This window comes from Lampris incognitus, chromosome 11, assembly GCF_029633865.1.
Source record: "Lampris incognitus isolate fLamInc1 chromosome 11, fLamInc1.hap2, whole genome shotgun sequence".
NCBI classification, from domain to species: domain Eukaryota; kingdom Metazoa; phylum Chordata; class Actinopteri; order Lampriformes; family Lampridae; genus Lampris; species Lampris incognitus.
The window spans coordinates 35549349-35573852 of NC_079221.1; the positions used below are offsets into that span (position 1 = coordinate 35549349).

The window sequence follows — 24504 nt, forward strand, 5'->3', positions numbered from 1 at the left end:
CGGGATGCTCCTTTTATACCCAGTCATGACACTCACCTGTCTCCAGTTAAGCTGTTCACCTGTGGAACGTTCCAAACAGGTGTTTTTTGAGCATTCCTCAACTTTCCCAGTCTTCTGTTGCCCCTGTCCCAGCTTCTTTGGAACGTGTTGCAGGCACCAAATTCAAAATGAGTGAATATTTGCACACACAAAAAAACAGTAAAGTTTATCAGTTTGAACATTAAATATCTTGTCTTTGTAGTGTATTCAATTGAATATAGGTCGAAAAGGATTTGCAAATCATTGTATTCTGTTTTTATTCATGTTTTACACAACGTGCCAACTTCGTTGGAATTGGGGTTTGTAATTAAGCAATAGCAGTTATGACTTGATTTCACCTGCAGATGTCGCCCTTACCCTGACAAATAAATCGATTTTACACAGCCAATTAGCAATCTCTGAACGCTGGTCCATTTGTCATGTCAGATCTGATTACCAGCAGCCTACGATGCCCACAAGTTATTCCTGCGTTAAGAGGCTACAATCTGATTCTCTCAAACGGCCTTACACGATCATAATGGGTCTTGCAAACGGTATGTTGTGAAATAAATATGCTAAACTTGCGCAAGTGCTTTGCTAAAGACGGATGGATCTGGCATGCTAATGGTTGGTTTGAAGCAAGGGGTGTTGACACATGATGAGTAGGCTAACCATTACAGAGAAGAACGTAGTCATGTATCTCAAAATAAACCGTAATCTATTGCTGAAACTCTGCACCTAGTAACGCAACCGCTAGCTCCCCTTACATATTTGCCTCCGAAACGATGCTGGTGTAAACTACTAATAAGACACGTTAGCCCCTAGCTAACGGGTCTGACCCTTTAGCCGAGCAGTTAGTGATATCGCCTTGTGATGCAGTATACCCCGTATCGAATCCCGCACCGGGCGAGAAAATAACCGGTTACACTGGTAACATTAAAGATTATGAGATATTTGCTTGCAGCTAACGGTATAAGATCTCTAGCTCGCTAACTTTAGCAAGCTGGTGGCCTCAACATGTTTCCTGCCATTAGGTTATGTATGTTATGCATTCCAAGGCTAACATTTAAGCACTTTACAGTATTTTAAGAAGTAATTTTGAAGCCATAGTGTGTAGCTAACGTTTAAGTTGGCGCCAGGCTTGAGTTTGCTAGGCGCAATCGCACAGACCATAGGAAGGAGGTGGACACCATAATTCATTTTATTATTTTGTAGCGAATTCGGGGGGGGGGGCAGCCCGCCGGACCGTCACAGCCGGGACGCGAACTCGGATTTCCCGCACCGCCGACAACGTTAACCAGTCGACTAAAGGGTCCGACCCGTTAGCCAAGGGCTACCGAGCCTATTCATCCGTGGTCGTTACAATTTCGAGGAAGTATGTGTATCTCTGTATTACCTATAATGGTCTTATGGATACTTGTTATAATGGTGGTTCATCTTAAATTTGAATAATTAATCATTATGAAAATTATAAATAAATAAATAATCCTGGTGCCCCCCTCCGGCAGTTGGTGCCCTACGCACAGTGGGTGATGCGCGTTATGGGAGCGGCGGCCCTGTCTGAGAAACACCTCAAGACTTCTTGTTAACTACAGCAGCTTTTTTTTTTCCAAGTGCAGAGCATTTACTCCAAGTAATTTGAGATCCGTGGAAACGGACTGTCAAACACAAGCAAATGTCAGTGCAGGATTTATCATGATTTCGTGGTGTTTTCAATCCCTGCTGTCTCCGCCAGGTGAAGTACAAGGGTGACCTGAAAAAGATCCACAAGCCTGTGACAGACATGGCTGAGTCTCTGTCTATGCAGCACAACCTGAGCACCAGCAAGCTGTCGAGTGACGTAAGGCATCACCAGCCCTCTAACACTCCTCACACACCCCCACACAGGATACTGGGGGTCTGTTTGGTTTCAATGGTCCTGCCGTAGGCAATTGAAATGGATCTGACCTCAGCATTCTGCTCTCATACCCGCTTCCCTCATCACTCAACATACCAGTGTAACAGTCATTTCTACCAAAACATGCTGTAAACCCTTGACCATGTCATGGATTTGCAAACTAAGCTTTGTGACATCCTAGAACCTCATCCATAAACTAGTTGTTTTGTCACCTCATCTGGTAGTGATCCTTAACCCTCTCACCTTTGACCTTCCCATACTACCACCCTCTGTAACCTCCTTCTCCCCCACATCTTTTTTCCACCCCCCGTAGTCCTCATTTTAGTCATTCTTTTCCATTCATAAACATTTAATACGAAATTACCGGCCTCTCCACTGGTTTATAAAGGGCTCTCCTGCATTTTCTATGTATTTCATAACGATATATCTTAATATATTTCATGAGAATCTCATTTGTGTCATGAAATGGATGACAGTAAGCTCACGACAGAGGCTCTTTTTACCCCTTTTCGCCCTGTGCTGAGCTGTTTTACTTGACTGGGAATTCCCCTGTAGTACCAGTACAAGAAGAAATTTGAGGCGAGTAAGGGTCACTACCATATGATTCCCGATACACCAGAACAGCTCCATCTCAGGGAGGCTTCTGAACTTCAGAGTAACGTAAGTGAAACAGTTTCCAGGAGCACCTGAGATTATGTCCTTATTACATTCACTGCTGTTTTTTGTGTTTTGTTTTGTTTTTGTTTTTTTTACTTTCTTACCTATGTCACTTCCTGTTTGACACGTACCTATAGAGGTTCTTGTATGCAGTATCTGTATAAGAGTTCTGTACATCTGGGCGTCCGGGTAGTGTTGCAGTCTATTCCATTGCCTACCAACATGGGGATCCCAGTTCAAATCCCCGTGTTGCCTCCGGCTTGGTCGGGCATCCCTACAGACACAATTGGCTGTGTCTGCGGGTGGGAAGCCGGATGTGGGTATGTGTCCTGGTCGCTGCACTAGCGCCCCCTCTGGTCGGTCAGGGTGCCTCTTCGGGGGGGGAGGGGGAACTGGGGGGAATAGCATGATTCTCCCACGCGCTACGTCCCCCTGGCGAAACTCCTCACTGTCAGGTGAAAAGAAGCAGCTGGCGACCCCACATGTATCAGAGGAGGTATGTGGTAGTCTGCAGCCCTCCCCAGATTGGCAGAGGGGGTGGAGCAGTGACCGGAACGGCTCGCAAGAGTGGGATAATTGGCCGGATACAATTGGGGTGAGACAGGGGGAACAAACAAAAAAAGAGTTCTGTACTTCTGTTAGGTTTTCTGTTTTGAAAACATAGGAGCCCTAATTCTCAACTAGCTGTACTCCATACTCGAGAACAGGGGTACAAGATATTTCAGAAAAAAAGAGACAAGTGGTTTAAATTTTATGAGGCAGCCAATAAATCTGAATTGTCAGGCTCTTTAAACCTATAAAATACGAGTCAGATAAAATTAATGTTTTACTCCTTGATTAGTCTGCAGCTGACCTGTAAAGTAGATTTACCGGTGAGCGTTGTTCACAGTTTTGCAGAGCAAGTCAGTAAATGGTTAATGGCTCCATTAACTTGTTCTGGCGACCTAAATAACAGGCAGTTGTCTCTATACACACAGATTTATTAAGGTCTGTGGAAAGTAATCCTGTATGAGAGCAAAAAAAAAAAAGCAAAACAATTAAGATCGCATTAAGTCAAAATTACTAGGCCATGGGCGTCCGGGTAGTGTAGCGGTGGGTGGGTAGTTGGGTAGTGGGTAGTCCATTGCCTACCAACACAGTGATCTCCTGTTTGAATCCCCGTTTTACCTCCAGCTTGGTCGGATGTCCTTACAGACACAGTTGGCCGTGTCTGCGGGTGGGAAGCCGGATGTGGGTATGTGTTCTGGCCGCTGCACTAGCGTCTCCTCTGGTTGGTCGGGGCGCCTGTTTGGGGTGAGGGGGAACTGGGGGGAATAGCGTGATCCTCCCATGCGCTACGTTCCCCTGGCGAAACTCCTCACTGTCAGGTGAAAAGGAGCAGCTGGCGACTCCACATGTATCGGAGGAGGCATGTGGTAGTCTGCAGCCCTCCCCGGATCGGCAGAGGGGGTGAAGCAGTGACCGGGATGGCTCGGAAGAGTGGGGTAATTGGCTGGATACAATTGAGGAGACAAACAGGGAAAAATTCAAAAAAATAAATAAATTGCTAGGCCATTATCCAGTCTGTTGGTAACAGTAGCATCATATGGACATTGAATCTACTGTTTAGGAGGGTCTCGTTGAGACATGAGTTATAGCAAGACTGTTGGTATCCAAGTATTACATGCTTGTCTATTTCATACATCTATCAAGTTATTGAGTGCCCGTGACCATGTTCTCCTGTACATGGACAGTATTTCAAGCTGTAGATTGAAACACAGTGATTATGTTTTACTGCTATGTTGAACAGGTGAAGTATAAGGAGAAGTATGAGAAGGAGAGGGGCAAGGCCATGCTGGATTTCGAGACCCCTACGTATGTGACTGCCAAGGAAGCCCAGCACATGCAGAGCCAGGTAATTATGCTACCCATCACGTCTGCATCTGGCGTGGCTCTCGTTCCCTTTATATTTTGCTTTGTATGGTTCTCTCGTCAGTCTTGAAAGACTCCAGGATCCCTGCTCATGTGTATCTGCTTCTAGTGTATTCTCGCTTTGTGATATCTGGGATGTGCTTCAGTTCAGTGGATGTCCAGCTGCCACTTGTTTAGATGTAACGTCTTTGTCAGTAAAACCTAGTTTTACATTGTCTTCAGAACCAGTTTATACCGTCAGATTTTATGTTGCCTGTGTTACTTTAATTGTTGAAATACATAGTGAATTGAATTGATTTCTTGCTGAAACAATGTCATTTTCTTGACCATTTTAAAAGCAAGGCGAGGTCACTCCCATGAACATGCTGAGTAATATCACCCCTTCATGCGATTCAGCTTATTAGATACCCTCTCTGGAAAAAAATTCAACCTGGTAAAAGGCAGTGTAAAATGAGGTGTAATCCTTGCGTTAAACCTGTCATTGTGTATTGACGTTGTCTGTTTACACAGTGTACTGTAAGTACAGACAGTCTAATCTCCCTCTGATGATCCAGTGGTGGCAAAGGTACAGTATTGTAGATGATGACCCACTAAAGAACACTAGAGTGTTTCTTCATGTAAAAAGTTTTCCAGGGCATCCGAGTGGTGTGGTGGTCTATTCTGTTGCCTACCAATACGGGGCTCGCCAGTTCAAATCCCTGTGTTACCTCCAGCTTGGTCGGGCATCCCTACAGACACAATTGGCCATGTCTGCGGGTGGGAAGCTGGATGTGCGTATGTGGCCTGGTCGCTGCACTAACGCCTCCTCTGGTCGGTCAGGGCACCTGTTCGGGGGGGAGGGGGAACTGGGGGGAATAACGTGATCCTCCCACGCGCTACATCCCCCTGGTGAAACTCCTCACGGTCAGGTGAAAAGAAGCGGCTGGCGACTCCACATGTATCAGAGGATGCATGTGGTAGTCAGCAGCCCTTCCTGGATCGGCAGAGGAGATGGAGCAGCGACCGGCACCACTCGGAAGAGTGGGGTGGTTTGCCAGGTACAACTGGGGAGAAAAATGGGGGAAAATCCAAAAAGAGAAAAAAGTTTTCCTTATACTAGTACAAAAACACACAAACATAGACACAAGCACACATTTACCCACCAACAGTATGTAGGAAGATACATGCGGAGGCAGGCGTCATCCTAGTAACCAGAATGGTGTAAGTAATCGCTGAGGTAACATCACTGTGAATGAGGGTGGCTTGCATGTGGTTATCTGAGCCATGTCTGTGGTCTGTCTTATCTTTGTGGCTGATAGAAAGACTATAAGAAGGACTTTGAGGAGCACATGAGGGGCAAGAACCTCTCAGGCTTGGAGGTCACCCCTGCCATGATACATGTCAGACACGCCACCAAAATAGCCAGTGAGGTAACTAGAGGACAAGTCCCTCCCCACTCCCCCTCCCCTCTCACCCATACGTTATAATCATACTAAGACCACACCACAACCAGAGTCCCTCTCTCTTTCCCACTCATTTTTTTCCCGTTTATCCCACGAGTGCCTCCTTTCTTCTGGAATTTTTCCAGATCCACCCATCCAGACTAGTATTGGTTAGTTTGCATGCTCCACTACACAACCATAATAAGCTATTAATGGTGTGCTACCTGTCTCCCTTCTGTCATAGAGACATGTGACTGGTAGAAGAGTGAAAAAAATACTGTGTTGTGTGTCTTGTATGTGTTTATACCTGTATCTGTATTTGCTGACAAGCTGGACTGACTCTCCAGTTCACTCTCAACCCTCCATCAAGTATGAAACTGCAAACAGCTTTGTACGAACAACAGCTTGCATGCTTCTGTGTACTTCTGCTGTGCTGGTTGGTGTTTGATTAACTCTTAGTGCTCTGTTGCCAAATAGGGCACATGGGCATTTGGCTGAAGAAGCAAAGTTTCCCTGATGCAATAAACATTCTGTCTTGAATCAAATGTTATGTGGGTATTTGTGACATTTTGTGGTTCACATTTTCTTTGATCAAGCTTCCTGCCAAGACACCAATACCCCTCAAGTGGCCAGTCATAACTTTTGACCTCATTTTCTATTCGCTTAATCTTGAAGATATTTTTCCTAAGACCTAAACTTATATTCAAATTCCATCAACTGATAAGCTTTTGGGAGGTTTGGTGACTTTGAGCTAAGCGGATGAGCAGTACAGCTTTCCATCTGAACATATACTGAATGTCTTTATGCCTTGGCCTGGCCTGCCTGTCTACCCGTCTCTGCAGTCTCTCTCTTCTTCTTCCGCCCTGTAGAAAGAGTACAGGAAGGATCTAGAGGAGGGGGTGAAGGGTAAAGGGCTAACTGTACTGGAGGAAACTCCGGAGCTTTTGAGAGCAAGGAATGCCACTCTAATCCTGAGTGAGGTAGGACTGAGTACAAGGGGATGGAAGTGCCTTCGCCCTCATGGAATGGACTCCCCTCCATCCCGCTCTTAGCGCATCATCTGCCAAGTCCTACCCCCCATGACTAAACCCCTATGATCACACTAACAGGGCAGCAGCTGAGTCTGAAACTTCCTCCCATCCCTGCTTGATGACATCACTAATTGTTCCTTAGCTGTCCTTTTAACTTTATTTGGTCACTGATCTTTACCTGAACCCATTAAGCTCCTGCCTGAAGACAGATTTTCATAGCTAATGCTGTTTTACCTTTTAGTTTTAAGTGGAGACTCTCACATGGTCTGCTGTCAATTATGTTGTTGGTTAATTTGTTCCATCCTTAACTTTGGCTAACCTTGTGTATTCAACATTCCCTTAGGAGTTTTTGGTTTTGCAGCCCTCCTCAGTGTGAATGAATAGAAATTCCTTTCCTCATAGTAACCCACCAACTTTCTCTGGTTTCACTAATGCCAAGCTCTTTTGTGACATTGTGTGATTTTTTTTCTTTCATTTTTTACATTTGCAGAGAGAGTACAAGAAGGCGTTGGAGCAGGAGATCAAGGGCCATGGAATGTTGGCTTTGGCTACAGACACCCCAGACTTTATGAGGGCCAGGAATGCCACTGACATCCTCAGTCAGGTCTGTCCAATGAGCCATTTATACTGACTTCGCTCTTTTAGTTGGTCGGAGGAGTCTGGTTCGATATGGAGCTTGAAATTGGAAAAAACTGGCGCACCTCCATAGCCAAATGGTTACAGCACATGTCACATGGCCACACAGCTGCAACTGTTGCCGGTTCGATTCCAGCCAGCTACCTTTGTTGCATGTCGTACCCCTCTCTCTCTCTCCCACATTTCCTGCATGCCTCTATACTGTTGCTATCTAATAAAGGTGCCCAAAAAAAATGCCCAAAGAATGGTGTCTGGGTAGCGTAGCAGTCTATTCCATTGCCTACCAACACGGGGATCCCAGTTCGAATCCCGATGTTGCCTCCGGCTTGGTCGGGTGCCCTTACAGACATAATTGGCCGTGTCTGCGGGTGGGAAGCCAGATGTGGTTGCTGCACTAGCACCTCCTCTGATTGGTTTGGAGCGGAGGGGGAACTGGGGGGAATGGCGTGATCCTCCCACGCGCTACGTCCTCCTGGCAAAACTCCTTACTGTCAGGTGAAAAGAAGCGGCTGGCGACTCCACATTTATCGGAGGAAGCATGTGGTAGTCTGCAGCCCTCCTCGGATTGGCAGAGGAGGTGGAGCAGTGACTGGGATGGCTCGAAAGAGTAGGGGAATTGGCTGGATACAATTGGGGAGAAAAAGGGGGAAATAAATCCCAAAAAAAATGCCCAAAAAATAATCTTTAAAAAAAAAAGGAAATTGGAAAAAGCAGCAGAGAGGTAATGTACGGAGGTGTTATTTTGGTAACACTTTAGTATGGGGAACGTAGTCACCATTAATTAGGTGCTCATTAGCATGTAAATTAGCAACATATTGGCTCTTAATTGGTCATTATTATGTACTCATTAATGCCTTATTCTGCATGGCATTATTATACAACCAATAATCCATTAACTATGAGTTTTCCCTCTATAACCTCAGAATTATTGCTTATTAGTAGTACCTTCTCAATATGCTTTGCTTAGTATGGACTTTATAAGGTGGTAGTACCACAAGAAGAGTTATTCTCCCTTACTAACACTTAATGAATATGGTCTGTTCTTACATAACAAAACACAAAACTACAAGTGTTAATAGTGTTAAATTACTGTAAATTACGTTTTTGTTAATTAGAATATGTTCCCCATACTAAAGTGACATCTTGATCATTACTAATTCACTAGTAATTACGTTTTTTTATGTTCCCCATACTAAAGTGTTACCGTTATTTTTTAAGGACTTTTATTATATTCTATCATTATAAAGTCATATGTTTACATGCTTATTCAAATGATGTTAAACTCGCAACCATGTATTGTGAAAGATGTGCTGACTGTCAGTTTTCTGCTCTTCAGACTAAATACAAGCATACCGCTGAGATGGATAGGGCCAGCTACACAACTGTCATCGACACCCCAGACATTATCCATGCCCAGCAGATGAGGAACATCGTCAGCCAGGTAGATGGTTGGATCTAACCACACTTCATATTCACTTGTTGACTTGATACAGTCAGTCACCATTGTCCATCTTTTGTGGTTCATACATGCCCAGGTGTAGAACGTGGTCATCTGGGCTCATTTCATTTGAGAATAATGTCGACAAAGGCCACTCTGACGGCCGAGCGGAATAAACCGCCATTCTTGTAATCCGCTCGTCGTGTGGCTGGGAGATTCGTATCCCAGACTCGCCGTAACCGGTCACGGCCAGAGCGTCCACGGGGTAAGGCATTCATTAGGCCACCCTTACCCGAGGGATAGCGGGTGTAGATCGGTGTAGTGTTCGGGGACTCGTCGTCCTCCAGCGACCCCCTGTGGCCCATCCGGGCGCCTGCAGCCAAGCAACCGAAAGCATTCTCCCTACGTCTCCTTCGCGGCCTGAAGGTAATGCAATCCATGCAATGCTTCAGCGTGTAAAATAGCGAGAGCAGCCGACACGAGTTTGAAGGAAGCTGGTGTTACGACTATCTCCTTCCTGTGGAAACGTGAGCCAGGGGAGTTCCGGCCGTATGCCATTGGGTTAAGCGGGTGGGATAAGGGGGACAACTAGAAATAAATTTAAAAGAGAATAATGTCGACAGAATCATTATCTCTTTTTTGATTTAAGCATCAGTTGATCAAGATTTCTTTGTATTTGATTTGATTCGATTTTTTAAAACTTTTTGTTTTACAGAAAAGGTACAGGGAGGAGGCTGAGAAGACCATGTCACACTATGTTCCGGTCCTGGACACCCCAGAGATGCAGAGAGTTCGGGAGAACCAGAAGAACTTCAGCACGGTAAGGGGCAGAGGAGAAAATGGCAGACGGTGTTGGTTAATATCAGTTCGTGACTCAAGCTTTTGGACTGCGTTTGGCTCCAGGGAGTCTCATGCATAGGTCAAAGGTTATGTCCCATGATAGCGCTGGGTGGCTCTGTGTGTGTCTCAGTGTCTGGTCTTCAAAGTATTATCTTCAATACTTTATGCACATTTACTGTTCAAATTTCTCTTGTGTGATGTCGTCCAAACTAATTGAAGTCAGAAGTAAAAGTTTAGTGGTTAATGCGGACTCTATTTTTTTCTCTTTTTTTTGCTTTAAAGAGTAATTTAAGTCATATTTTGCATTGTTCAAGGATGTAATGACATATAGATTAATTTTCAGTAAACCTAGGTTATAGATAAGATCATCTTTTTTGGTAATGAAAACATATTCATCTCTGACTTTTTCTTTTCTTATCTATTTTTGTCTTTTTTACCCCTGTGTGTTATTGCTAAACATTTGACCTGCGCTTGTGTTTTTCTCCCTGTAGCTTCAGTACCAGACAGACCTTAAAAGCATAAAGGGCAAAGTGTCTGCTGTAACGGACACCCCTGAAATGCTTCGCGTTAAAGAGAATACAAAGAATTTCAGCTTGGTATCTACTCTGCAATCAGTACTTTTGACTTTAACAGTTTTCTTAACCTTTTTCTAATAACGTCTTTTTGACACTTTTTCTCACTTGGCTTTTTCTACCTTAGTTTGATTTCTTTTATCTCCCTCTCTTGAAATGAGAGTTAACATTCCCTGATATGCAGCCCTTTTTTTTAATCTTCTTTGGGGCAATTTGGTTTTTTGAGTTTTTTAACAGTGGTACACACATTAACCTAGGACAGTATTAACCCTAGCTATTTGTCACTCAAGCATAACACATTAACGTGGTTATTAATGCAGAGCTTGAGTGGCAGTAAAGGTTTTGCTCACTGTATTACAGTTGTGTTTCATGAGTTATGTTAATATTCAAAAATACGTTATATGTGGGGTGTCCGGGTGGTGTAGCGGTCTATTCCGTTGCCTACCGACATGGGGTTCGCCGGTTCAAATCCCCGTGTTACCTCCGGCTTGGTCGGGCGTCCCTGCAGACACAATTGGCCGTGTCTGCAGGTGGGAAGCCAGATGTGGGTATGTATCCTGGTCGCTGCACTAGCACCTCCTCTGGTCGGTTGGGGCACCTGTTCAGGGAGAAGAGGGAACTGGGGGGAATAGCATGATCCTCCCACATGCTATGTCCCCGTGGTGAAACTCCTCACTGTCAGGTAAAAAGTGCCTGGTGACTCCACATGAGGCATGTGGTAGTCTGCAGCCTTCCCCAGCTCAGCAGAGGGGGTGGAGCAGAGATCGGGACGGCTCGGAAGAGTAGGGTAATTGGCCGGACACAATTGGGGAGAAAAGGGGGGGGACCCCCCCCCCAACAAAAGACGTTATGTGTTTATTTTGTATGTTTATTTAATTGTTTGCCTGCTGCAGGGTGTTTAAATTGAGGTGCGCTTGATTTTCCAAAAAAGGTACAGGTTAACCAATGAAAATGCCAGTCTAACTCGGTGTAAACACAGTATTTGAGGTGAGCCGAATCAAGCGCATCTCAAAGTGCAGGTGAATCTAGTGAACCGAGGTTACCCTGCCGGTGAAGTTAAGCTAACCAGTTGGTTGCTACTTTCATCCCTCATCCATGCAAAGATTCAGTATAAGGAGGATCTGGGAGGTGGCACAGCCGTGCCCGAGACCCCAGAGATGGAGAGAGTTAAACGCAATCAGGAGAACATTAGCACGGTACTCCGTGGAGTGACCCTGCCTCCCTTTGTCTTCTCCACTCCTTTCATCCTCCATCTATCCTCCCTCCATATTCCTTCCTCTCCCTGAAAAAAACCCAGACTAGACCTACACATGTAATCCCTGTTCAACATGACTGCCATTATTAACATCCCCTGTTTCTAAAGGGTGCCCGGTGATTTTACACTAATCAAAGGTTTTTCTTTTCTCCTTAAACATAGATGCCACTTCATTGTGTCTAAGCGTTCAAGTAATATACTAAACGTGATATAATCCATTCTGATGATCCTGAGTCTTCTGATAACCTGGTTTAAGCAACAATGCACCTCAGCCTCCATTGACAAAGCAAAATTAATGATTTTCAGCAGATATGCAAATGTTTCTACCATTGCTGTATGTGTGTGGATATACATGTCTGTGCGTATACCTGTGCCTTCTGTCTGTCCATCTGTGTCTCATTCTGTGCCTATGTAATTGTTTGAATGGGTAGATAAAGTACAAGGACTCTCTGGGTCAAGGCACAGCCATACCAGATCTCCCTGAGGTGAAGCGGGTCCACCAGACCCAGAAGAACATCAGCTCGGTAGTGGAACCAGAACCACGAGTGACCCTATCATTCCTTATCCCCCTTCAAACCCCAAACCCCTTCTTACCCTTTGACCCTTGACCCCTCAGCAATAATTCAGAAGATATTCAAAAGTCTACTAAGTAGCTTATTTTGGCGCCCCCCCTCCCACTGGTTGCCCCTCTTCCATCCTAACTATGAAGCGTTTAAATCCATAAATCACCCTTTTTTTCTACTTTCTGGGTTATGCTATTATTTTAAACTCACTTTGTTTTTCTTCCTCCAAGTGGTCTGGTTAATGCCTTACATTTTTCGCTCCCCTTGATGCTTTCCTGTCTGCTTTTCTGCATTTTCTCCTCCCTAAAATAAAAAAGAGGACCCACTTGTATTTGGTTGGAGTGTTTCAGCAGCACTTTTGACTGTTTCCTCGCTCTCTCATTTCAAGCTTCAGTACAAAGAGGGAGTGGGACAAGGCACTTCTGTATCAGAGACTCCAGAGATGGAGAGAGTTAGACGCAATCAGCAGAACATTAGCACGGTACTCCACAGAGTGACCCTGTACCCCCCCCCCCCGGCCTTTACCCTCACACTCATCTGCCCTGTCCATCCCCTAAGTCTTTAATTTTACAAAAATACGGCCATACTGTGCCATGTAACTATCCTGACAAAACCCCTGTTTATCTTCATGGCATCAGATCTGTCCCTGTAGTGATAGTACTAATGAGTTCCCAGTGTTCATCTAACATAACGTGATTCTCAGGTGACATCCCTGTGTCACTATATTTTCTAAACCGCCTCTATATTTCCAAGACATGATTATGAAAAAAAAGTAAAAACCTCTTTTAACCATGATTATTTAATTGTGTCCAGAGTTCTGTGTTGGTCTTGATGTACAGTGCTGAGCTCTGTGTGTGTGTGTGTGTTTTCTCTTTTTACCTTCTCTCCATTGTCTCTGATGCCTGCTTTTGTATTTGTCTACCGACCTTTCATCGGGTAGATAAAGTACAAGGACTCTCTGGGTCAAGGCATAGCCATACCAGATCTGCCTGAGGTGAAGCGGGTCCGACAGACCCAGAAGAACATCAGCTCGGTAGTGGAACAGAGCCAAACACTAAGCTTGTACCTAACGTTTTAAAGTGACGAACACCCCTCAAAAGCCTTTTGATTTGCTGACCCCTCATCATCATTCACGCTCCCATCGTCTCAGCAAAGGCACAGTCTGCCCGAGCTGCAGCTCCGCTATCATCACCAGTTTGACCCCAATGCAGCCTCATTGTCTTACCTCTCTAGAGCTTACATCGATGCATTCCTTTTTCCTCCCCCCTTTTCTTACTTTTTCCCCCAAATCATCTTTAATCTGCAAACCATCTCCCTTCCTTGTCACAGGTCCCGCATATAGCTTAACCCCAGCCTAGCATTCTCCCCCTTAAGCTGCCATGTGCTGCTGTGTTCTCCCTCACTTTGGTCTACACCTCCACAGCAGCTTGGGAATAACGAGCTGCTGTGGTATCTGCTGCTGCTGCTGTGTGTGAGAGTGTGTTCACATGAGATCCTGGCTGTTCCTAAAAAAAAAAAAAACCAGGAAAAATCACACTATAGGACCAATTTCTTAGACGATTCAACCTAGTCTTGTGACAGAAAAGCAACACTAGTCACTTCAATGGAAGAGAACGTTTCATTACAAATAGAAAACTAGTTCTACTCCAACGCTAAAGGGTGTTAATGTTTTCCATGAGGCTTCCCTAGAAGACTGTTTTTTGATTTTGTTTTGCAGGCATATTCCATGTCTGAAGCCTTTCAAGCTAACCGCAGTCTATGAAACCAGTCCTATAGGTGTGAAGTCTGTGTCTGTTTTTCAGGGTGTCTGATTGTCCCTTGGGGGGCGCTGTGCTTCTGTCCTGTAGGTGTTGTATAGGGACAGCTCAGCCAAGGGAACTCCCGTGGTGTTCACTCCAGAGATGGAGAGAGTGAAACGGAACCAAGAACAAATTAGCTCGGTACCCTCAGAACTCCCCCCCCCCCCGAGAACGTTGTTCCCCCACCCCGCTAGGACACGGTCTCCTCTGGACCTGCTCCACTAGTACCCCCATGTTAACCCTTTCCTAACTCAGTTGTCCTCTGGCTGTCGTTTATCACATTAACTTTAATATAGTTTCCCCATCCTCTCTGTATTACAAGTGTGTTTAATACCACCGGTGTTATGTTTGTGTAGCCCAGCACCGCTAACCTCTTGTGCTGTCGAAACTACTCCTCCTCCTCACCATATTCCCCCTTCCCTCCTACCACTGTGGATTGGACCACATTCTTCTTTCATGTACCCTCTTAATATTTCCCTCCGCTAATTCATTCGTCTTGAGGTCCCAATAATGTCCCAGCTCTTTTTACGAGCAGCCCGTGTTGTTGTTGTTGTTGTTGTTGTGGGACCACACACAGGGCTCGTCTTCCCCGACAAGCTGTGTGTGCTGTGGGTGCTCTCAGTTCCTATGTGATGCTCACTGTGTCCCTGCCGTCCCATCTGTCCGTCCACCAGGTGCTGTACTCCGACAGCTTCCGTAAGCAGGTCCAGGGCAAGGCCGCCTTCGTTCTGGACACGCCTGAGATGAGGCGCGTCAAGGAAACCCAGCGCATCATCTCTGGAGTGAGCTTGATTTATTTTGTTTGTTTGTGTAGAAATGCATTTATAATCCAACCACAGTAAAAAATGTATGATACAATAAGCCATAGATCTATTTTGAAGTGTTGACTGTTAGGAAAAAAAGCCTCTTATTTTGCAATATTACATCAAATGCAAAAGTGAAATGACCTCATCCCTGATCTACATCCATGCTAAACCAGGTGAGATACCACCAGGACTTTGAGAAGAACAAGGGTAGCTTCACCTCCACCGTCTCTGACCCCGTGACAGAGCGCGTGAAGAAGAACACTCAGGAGTTCAGCGACATTAACTACCGCGGCATCCAGAGACGCGTGGTGGAGATGGAGAGGAGACGCGCTGTGGAGCATGATCAGGAGACTCTCACTGGTAGTCAGAAATATTCTCCCTAGTGCACAACACTGCATGTGTGTAACCTTTGCCGATAACAGACAGGAGCTTTTCCACATGTAACAAACAGTGTGGACTCAGATCTAGAACGTCAGGGACACAGACATGCTGTCATGGAGGAGGAAATGACACATTGCAAGCCTGTTAAGTAGCACTCCTGTTTGTTTTCAGATCTGCGCGTGTGGCGCACCAACCCCGGCTCTGTGTTTGACTACGACCCGGCCGAGGACAACATCCAGTCCAGGAGTCTGCACATGATGTCAGGTGAGTAAAAACACCAAATCTAGACCAGCTCAAAACCGACCCACTGTAGGTCTGCCAACTAGTTTATTTCAATTTGTTGTCTCATGTTCTCCTTTTTGTTTTCCGCCATTTTTTTAAATATGCATTGGAACGGATCACAGGGAACGTGAAAATTTAAAATCAGTTACAAAATACAAAAGAGATTACAATGAAATACAATGATGATAATCAAAACGAAAGTAATCCATGAATTGGAAAGAGATTTGATACTGACAATATCATATTATCAATTGGCCAGGTCATTCAAGATCACGATGTGCTCTACCATTTTTATGCTGACGACACTCATTATACATTCCACTAAAACCCACAGATCCTAACACCCTGGCAACTCTCACAACTTGCCTCTCTGACATTAAATCTTGGATGCCCGAAAATTTTCTCAACTTAAATGATGTCCGAGCTCGTTCTGTTCGATCCCCCAAATTCCATCAGCGCTTTTGTTACTAATCTTGTTTGCCTGTCAAGTAGTGTTAAGCAGGCTGCTGGGAAACTTGGGGTAATATTCGACGCTAACCTCAGTTTTGATAATCAAATCAAACATGTTCAGTCACGCTTTCTCCATCTCAAGCTAATCTCCACAATTAGGTCATTTTTATCAATTGCCAATCTGCAAAAAGTTGTACACGCTTTTATCTATTCTCAGCTTGACTATTGTAACGCACTTTATTCTGGTGTGAGCAAGGGCTGCCTCCACCGTCTGCAGTTGGTACAAAATGCCGCTGCTCGGCTCATTACTGGGACAAAGAGGCATGACCATATCACTCCTGTGCTTGCCTCCCTACACTGGCTCCCTGTTGTATTTAGAATTGATTTTAAAATTTTATTGCTCATTTTTAAGGCTGTAAATTGTCTTGCTCCTACATACATTTGTGATTTATTGACCTGGTATATGCTGCCTCGACTATTAAGGACTGCAGATGGAGCCCTGCTGGTTAGTCCCAGGTCTCAGTTTGTTCCAAAGGGTGGTCGGGCTTTTGCTGTTAGAGCCCCCCCACTATGGAGCTAGTTTCCTGTAGAACTAAGACAAACCAAGTCTCTAGCTTCTTTTAAAACTTGTCTCAAAACTTTTTTTTATTAAAGCTTTTACATCCATCCATCCATCCATTAGCCAAACCGCTTATCCTGCTCTCAGGGTGGCGGGGATGCTGGAGCCTATACCAGCAGTCATTGGGCGGCAGGCAGGGACACACCCTGGACAGGCTGCCAGGCCATAATAAATTAAAAAAAATAAATATCAAATATTTGTAAAGCTTTTACAAATATTTGATATTTATACCGTTTTTATTGTTACCCTTATTTTTGCCCTGTCTGGTTTTATTTCTTTGTAAAGCACTTTGTAACATTGTTTTAGAAAATTTCTACATTATTATTATTATTATTATATAATGAACAAAATATCAGACCTCTGACACTTTTCCCCCCACTATCCTTTAATTTATTCTCATAGTCCAAGCCCAGCGCCGCAGCAAGGAGCACTCCCGTTCCACCAGTGCCATGAGCGGCCTGGCTGACGAGAAGTCTGAGATGTCCCAGGATGCCGACCACCACTTGTCCCTCTACAGCAACGGCTTTGGAGCGATGAGTAAGACATGACCTTTAAGACAGCACACATCATATCACGCTGTGGTGGTGAGGCCAGCTTTCCTCTGGATTTGGGCGAGACAGTGACTGCTCCATCCTCCTACACAGTGACTGTGGTTAAGGCCTTGTTAACTAGGGAGGGATGAAGGTTTTTTTTAAACAAATAACCAAAGGCCACGGTCAGCTTCTTCTTCCAAGCTTTCTGTCTTGTGTGTTTTTTGTTAAGTCCCAGCTGCAAAGTGAAAAGCCCACCATTAAAACTGCCTTACGAACGTAATTGTTCATTAGCTTAAGTAAAAGCATATGGTTCTAATAGGCCAGAAGAGAAACGCCAAAGCTCTCCAGCCGATGCACTATTACCACATCATAACATACAGGCTTTTGCTCTGATGAACAGCGGTTTTGTGTGTTTCCTCCCATCTGCAGACTACCAGCATGCCAAGACAGTAGAGCTGCAGCAAAGGTCCTCATCAGTGGCCACCCAGCAGACCACCGTCTCCTCTGTCCCCTCACACCCCTCCACCACTGGGGTAAGTGCCACTCACACACACACTCTACAGCATAAACTACGCCAAGCAGAGAATCGCATTTATTGTCCCCATACATTGTGGTTATTCAAATTTGGGAAAACCCACGAACACACTGTGTTTTGTTCTTTTATATGGAGAAGGAATCCTCTAAAAAGTGAGCTGGAACATTTTACCGTCAGGGGAACCAGGCCGGAGTTTGAGAACCTTTTTCTGACTCTTTAGGTGGTGCACACAGGCCATGTGGTTCAGAATGAGCACAATGAGTCATTTTATAGCCTGGCTGAAGCAAATAAAGAGGCCAGACACAACGAGATGCCTCTGTCTGACTTTCATTAGCGTCCTTTGAGTAGTAGCTATGCAAGTCCGTGCTCTGGTTAACTAGTTGTTCCAGTCATTCAGGGAAGGTTACCGCACAGTGGTTCATGTAAAACAAAACAGAAAAGGTGCATGGCTCTTATTTGCTCACCCTGACACATTTTGGTTCTCTTTGCAGTAGGCCCTCCCCAACCCACAAGCTGACATGCTTCCTCAATAATGCTCTCCCTTTACACCATGTCCGTCCTGTTTCTCTCCACAGAAAACTGTGCGCGCCATGTACGACTACGCTGCAGCTGACAGTGATGAGGTGTCCTTCAAAGATGGTGATGTCATTGTTAATGTGCAGTCCATCGACGAGGGATGGATGTATGGTACCGTGCAACGCACCGGCAAGACCGGAATGCTGCCAGCCAACTACGTGGAGGCAATCTAAAGATAAAAAGCCCGCCCATGTCTCCTCATTTCCCCCCTCAGGAATGGGTGAGAAACATCCACAGGGCAAACTGATTGGTTGTTGGGTACTTAGTGCATTATCTAGTTCTTAGATTTCAATAACACCGTAATGTATTGAGTCTACTAGTTTAGTCCGTTGTTTGTATCATTCTTCCGTTTCCTGTGGATGTGACATAAGCACCTGAAAGACATTAGAAATGCATATAAATACTTCTGAATATACAAGACTTTATGAAAAGGCTGTTAGAATGATAGCTATTCCAAGACCCTGTCTTGCAAAAGCAATATCACTTAGATACTAGCCCATTATTTTGTAAATTGTGAAAACATCTTATTTAATATATATATGGAAGATATTTTTGTCAAAGCTTTTTCAAAAGAGAAATCTCACATAAGAAGTGGGCTCACACTGTTGGAAAAACTATCAGCCATGGAAATGACAATGAACAGAAACTGTTCTCACCTGACAGCAAAGTCAAGAAAGATAAAACCTAAAGGAGGCATCTGTAATCCATCTCCTCCTCGATCAAACAAGTCCTGAAGAGTTGTATGACACCAGCCCCAGTCCTCCCTCCTTTACTGAAGGCTGGTCAGTAGTAGAATGTGTGTTTTGTTTCTTCCCATTGCCCAGGTCTACGGTATGCTGGAAGTCCTATACATTTAACCAGTAGCTAATAAAGCACACCTACTCCTGCAATGCTCTGCTGTCTCTTCATTCTTCCATGTTTTACTCTGGTTTCATATTGACCACGTATTCATCATCATTTGGAAATGTCCCGCTTCCAGTTCTCTTTTGAGTCAGCTTATCCAAATTGGTATTGGCAGCGCATTAACCAGGAAAGGTTCCTGAACAGGCATTTAGGATCAATATTCCATCTCACTGCTCCAAGTTGCAAGATAACATGTGTTCATCTGAAGCAAGGTGAGTGCATCCTTTGAGGAGTTCTGCCAGCAGATGGACGTCAACCTCACGCTTTCTCTAAAAATGTAAAAAAGAAACTAGAAGCTGGCAACCAAGCACGTTCCACAGGCACTAATTACGCAACTTTGGTAACATTACCCATGAACAATATTCACGTTTATGGACCATTAGACAGCAGTGATCCATTTGGATTATTCTTTTATTGATGCATTCAAAAAACATGGATGAAAAACAAAAAAAGAAAGCGGAGATACTTCCACTACCATCTAATATTTCACACGACATTTAAAATAACCTGATAGGACATTATGAAGTGACAGCAAAGAAACTGGAAAAGAAAGCATTCTACATAAAATATACAAGAGTGGTGATGAAGTACTGTAAACAGGACAGCAGAGAAACAGGCACAATACCGGCAGCACTGGACTGACATCAGAGGTTGATCACTTATGTGCAAAAATAGTATTTATATGTGAAAAAGAGCACAGACAGAAAATGAAATCTGTGACACTTAATCAATCTTAGTCTTATTTATCTCAATCTGTCTTACATTATGATATTATTCTAAAAATATCTTTAAAAAGTTCGGCTCCTTCTCTCGGCTATTGCTGTTAGAAGTAATTTTATGTAATACTACGGCTTAAAAGTGTGATTGTGCTTCCCTTTCTGACGAAGTAGGTAAAGTCAAACCAACAGCTAAGACTTAAAAAATAAAAGCTTCTACTGCAGAATGGAATAAAGCTGCACATCTGAGACGATCAAGGAAGCTAGAAGGCCCCAGAAAAAAATCCTCCTTTTTAAAAAGTTGTCGGTCAGGCCAGTTATTTGTCCGTCTGTGGCCTGGGAGGACATAAGCAACAATATAGATTAGCATTCTGACCCACAAGCATTAATTCACTAGAGGTCATACCTTTTATATTCCACTCCACATTAGATGAGAGGTTCCCAGGGGGTTGCGACCATGCTGCCAGTCTCACGAAACAGTCCGATTGCTGTTATATGTCACTAAAAACCACTGATAAGGTCTTGTTCACAGTTCTGCAGTGAGATTCTCCCCCAATCATCAGGGCTTGGCATCCTGCTGACACAGGCGCGTCTGCAGCTCCAGCACCACGCTCCTCATCAGGTCTCCCAGTCGATGGTGCAGCTGGAGCAGCTGCTGCGGTGCAGTGCGGCCGAGCTCAGCGGGGGTCATCCTAGAGCTAAGGACCTCCACATCCAACAGCAGCCCTTCGCGGTGCAGCTGTTCTCCAGGGATCGGCTCCGTGAGCTGCCCCTCAGGTGGTGGACCAACAGACGCTTCTGCTTCTGGCTTCTGCTCTGCCAACATGGGCTCATCAACCAGCTCTGTGGCTGCACAGAGCAAACAAAAACAACAGACAGTGTTATTTAGATTCTACACCTTGATAAGTTCAAGCTTCTTACTTTTTATCAATTTCAAAATTCCAGACCTGGTCTTCCAGTCTTGGCGATACAGTACTCTACCCCTGTTGTAATAAAAATTGGTAGTTTTATATAATTGGCAATTATAGTGTCAAGTCAATTGTACTGTATGCAGGTTTCACAAACTAATACTGCAGTTATTCTATTTACAGCTCTGACATGGTTAAGAAAAGGGTTTTACAAATAAATTCACAATGATTTTACTGGCGGCCTGTCCAGGGTATCTCCCCATCTGCCACCCAATGACTGCTGGGATAGGCTCCAGCATCCCCGCGACCCTGAGAGCAGGATAAGCAGTTTGGATAATGGATGGATGGATTAATATCTAATAAGGCTCTCGGAGCACTGGGCACTTGGCACTCAGACTACAAGTCAAATGATTCGATCATGAAACTTTAAGTGCACTTCATTAAGGATAATGTCAATTTTAAAGAAATATTTTCTGACAAACAAATGAACTGAGAATCTTTTAATTTTGATGGAAATTGTCCTAGGAAAAAGCAACTTGAAACTCCCAATGAGTGTGGATGGTCTACCTTCAGACTTTGCCCTGCTATTGAATGAGCACTACTCTAGTTTACTTCTTCACCAACTCCAGGAATGGAAAAATGCTTGTTTTCCATGTGAAAGTTAAAGGAAGGCTGCCTTTTTGCAAGGCTGCAATTATCTCGAACAGTCATATTTATTGCAAAAAAAATGAGACAGCTTTCCAAAGAAACTGATTTAAAGTCGAATCTGGAAAACATAGTTTTGCTCAATACCGCGTTTCCCAGACTATAAATCGCTGGCCCTGCAGCTTATATTCAAAGTGACTGATACAAAGTAATTTTTTCGGAGGAATACGCTGCATTTCAACTAAGGCCACTAGATGGCAATATTTAATCTTTTGACTCAAATGAGAATACTGGACAATCACATCAATGCAACTAAGCACTATATATATATATATATATATATATATATATATGTTACGGGTAATGTGAAAAAATGGTTAATGTGCAAACTACCCGGTTAATGTGCAGATTACCCAACGGGGCGGTTAATGTGCACATTACCCGCCAGAACGGGTTATCTGCACATTAACCGGGTAGTCTGCACACTACCCGCTTGGGTGGTTAATGTGGATAGAATGAACCACATTATCCACATTAACCAGGTAGTCTGCACACCACCCGTTTGGATGGTTAATGTGGATGGAACGAACTTGCAACTCATCTTTTTACGATATTTTGATATTTAAATCAGCAGTAGGCCTTTAGCCTAATGACTCATGAAGTGAGGCCATCTGAGGAATCACAAGTTGTGGTAAATGAAAGAACAGACGTTGGCGATATCATTCTGTCTTTAGATCAACGTTTTCCCCCACTTGTATAACTAGGCTATTAGCATCAAAGAACACAAAAATGAGCCCTCCTCGCTCTCTATCTGATCCCTGATATGAATGAACAGCCTACACATTTGACAAGGGTGAAAAGAAATATCAGTCTCGGCCATCTCCCATCAGGCTGCTATAGCCTACTCTCACTGGAGACATGCGTCATTCAACCAATCCGAAATGGCAATCACTCCGTGGACAGACTGGTAAATAAAACTTTATGGAAGAGGGGTACCGGCGGGGGAAAAAATACTAAGACTAGATGATATGAAAACAGAACGAAATTCGTTTTATAAGCCCAGTATGTAGGAGCAGAAGCAGTGAAAAAATATGTCAAAATGCAATTCCTGTCTGCCAATCAGGCAAGAAAAATTAATGAACAGGCGATACCTTTCAGATGCACTTTTACACAACTGATCAAAAAAGACAAAAAATGTGCCCGATCCCCTTCCTCGCCTGGCTAATATCCTACTAGTAGCCTACATATTTCATCGATCATATCCTAATCTAACCGAGAATATGGGAGGGAGCAAACAGATTGTCGATGTAGACTAGACTCGCTGCTGTGCAAGTAAAGCACCCACACACACACACACACTGATAGAACCGCCATTGCGTTATTTTGACGCAAATCAGCAACTAATTTGTAAATAGCCAAGCTGTAATAAAATATTGAGGCCCCCCACTCTTTGACTTTTCCTAAAATAGTGCTGTTTTTCACTCCCTGTTGTCAATTACGTTATGAATAAATCCATCTAAGAATTTTGGACATTTATACCTATTTCCGCCATTAGGCGTCAAATTGATGCATTGCTTTTATTATTGGGCTTGCTTCGCATTTGGCTTGTGTGCGTGTGTGTGTGCATGTGTGAGTGCGTGTGCATGCGCACGCGCAGATGCGCGTGCACGTGGGTGCTTTACTTGCACAGCAGCGAGTCTAGTCTACATCGACAATCTGTTTGCTCCCTCCCATATTGTCGGTTAGATTATAATATGATCGATGAAATATGTAGGCTACTAGTAGGATATTAGCCAGGCGAGGAAGGGGATCGGGCACATTTTTTGTCTTTTTTGATTGGTTGTGTAAAAGTGCATCTGAAAGGTATCGCCTGTTCATTAATTTTTCTTGCCTGATTGGCAGACAGGAATTGCATTTTGACATATTTTTTCGCTGCTTCTGCTCCTACATACTGGGCTTATAAAACGAATTTCGTTCTGTTTTCATATCATCTAGTCTTAGTATTTTTCCCCCGCCAGTACCCCTCTTCCATAAAGTTTTATTTACCAGTCTGTCCACGGAGTGATTGGCATTTCGGATTGGTTGAACGAGGCATGTCTATAGTGAGAGTAGGCTATAGCAGCCTGATGGGAGATGGCCGAGACTGATATTTCTTTTCACCCATGTCAAATTTGTAGGCTATTCATTCATATCAGGGATCAGATAGAGAACGAGGAGGGCTCATTTTTGTGTTCTTTGATGCTAATAGCCTAGTTATACAAGTGGGGGAAAACGTTGATCTAAAGACAGAATGATATCGCCAACGTCTGTTCTTTCATTTACCACAACTTGTGATTCCTCAGATGGCCTCACTTCATGAGTCATTAGGCTAAAGGCCTATTGCTGATTTAAATATCAAAATATCGTAAAAAGATGAGTTGCAGGTTCGTTCCATCCACATTAACCATCCAAACGGGTGGTGCGCGGACTACCCGGTTAATGTGAATTCGTTCTATCCACATTAACCGCCCAAGCGGGTAGTGTGCAGACTACCCGGTTAATGTGCAGATAACCCGTTCTGGCGGGTAATGTGCACATTAACTGCCCCGTTGGGTAATCTGCACATTAACCGGGTAGTTTGCAGATTAACCGTTTTTTCACATTACCCGTAACCTTATACATACACTACCGTTCAAAAGTTTGGGATCACATTGAAATGTCCATATTTTTGAAGGAAAAGCACTGTACTTTTCAATGAAGATAACTTTAAACTAGTCTTAACTTTAAAGAAATACACTCTATACATTGCTAATGTGGTAAATGACTATTCTAGCTGCAAATGTCTGGTTTTCGGTGCAATATCTACATAGGTGTATAGAGGCCCATTTCAAGCAACTATCACTCCAGTGTTCTAATGGTACAATGTGTTTGCTCATTGGCTCAGAAGGCTAATTGATGATTAGAAAACCCTTGTGCAATCATGTTCACACATCTGAAAACAGTTTAGCTCGTTACAGAAGCTACAAAACTGACCTTCCTTTGAGCAGATTGAGTTTCTGGAGCATCACATTTGTGGGGTCAATTAAACGCTCAAAATGGCTAGAAAAAGAGAACTTTCATCTGAAACTCGACA

The 24504-nt window shown here is 44.0% G+C and overlaps 2 protein-coding genes across 2 annotated transcripts in view; one reads left to right on the top strand and one right to left on the bottom strand.

Annotated features, from left to right (window-relative positions):
• neb (nebulin) overlaps window positions 1-19110 on the top strand; it is a 72230-nt gene extending 53120 nt beyond the window's left edge. The window contains exons 119-138 of the mRNA XM_056290130.1: window positions 1754-1858; window positions 2471-2575; window positions 4362-4466; window positions 5782-5892; window positions 6774-6884; window positions 7426-7539; window positions 8908-9012; window positions 9725-9829; window positions 10341-10445; window positions 11525-11617; window positions 12108-12200; window positions 12628-12720; window positions 13180-13272; window positions 14087-14179; window positions 14713-14820; window positions 15018-15204; window positions 15397-15489; window positions 16979-17113; window positions 17539-17642; window positions 18220-19110. Of these exons, the coding sequence (XP_056146105.1) occupies window positions 1754-1858; window positions 2471-2575; window positions 4362-4466; window positions 5782-5892; window positions 6774-6884; window positions 7426-7539; window positions 8908-9012; window positions 9725-9829; window positions 10341-10445; window positions 11525-11617; window positions 12108-12200; window positions 12628-12720; window positions 13180-13272; window positions 14087-14179; window positions 14713-14820; window positions 15018-15204; window positions 15397-15489; window positions 16979-17113; window positions 17539-17642; window positions 18220-18393 (2232 nt within the window). The 3' untranslated portion in view covers window positions 18394-19110. The remainder of the gene's footprint in view (window positions 1-1753; window positions 1859-2470; window positions 2576-4361; window positions 4467-5781; window positions 5893-6773; window positions 6885-7425; window positions 7540-8907; window positions 9013-9724; window positions 9830-10340; window positions 10446-11524; window positions 11618-12107; window positions 12201-12627; window positions 12721-13179; window positions 13273-14086; window positions 14180-14712; window positions 14821-15017; window positions 15205-15396; window positions 15490-16978; window positions 17114-17538; window positions 17643-18219) is intronic.
• A 412-nt stretch (window positions 19111-19522) lies between these two features.
• Window positions 19523-24504, bottom strand: part of rif1 (replication timing regulatory factor 1) — a 54035-nt gene continuing 49053 nt past the window's right edge. Inside the window, exon 35 of the mRNA XM_056288913.1 lies at window positions 19523-20688. Coding sequence (XP_056144888.1) covers window positions 20399-20688 — 290 coding nt within the window. The 3' untranslated portion in view covers window positions 19523-20398. The remainder of the gene's footprint in view (window positions 20689-24504) is intronic.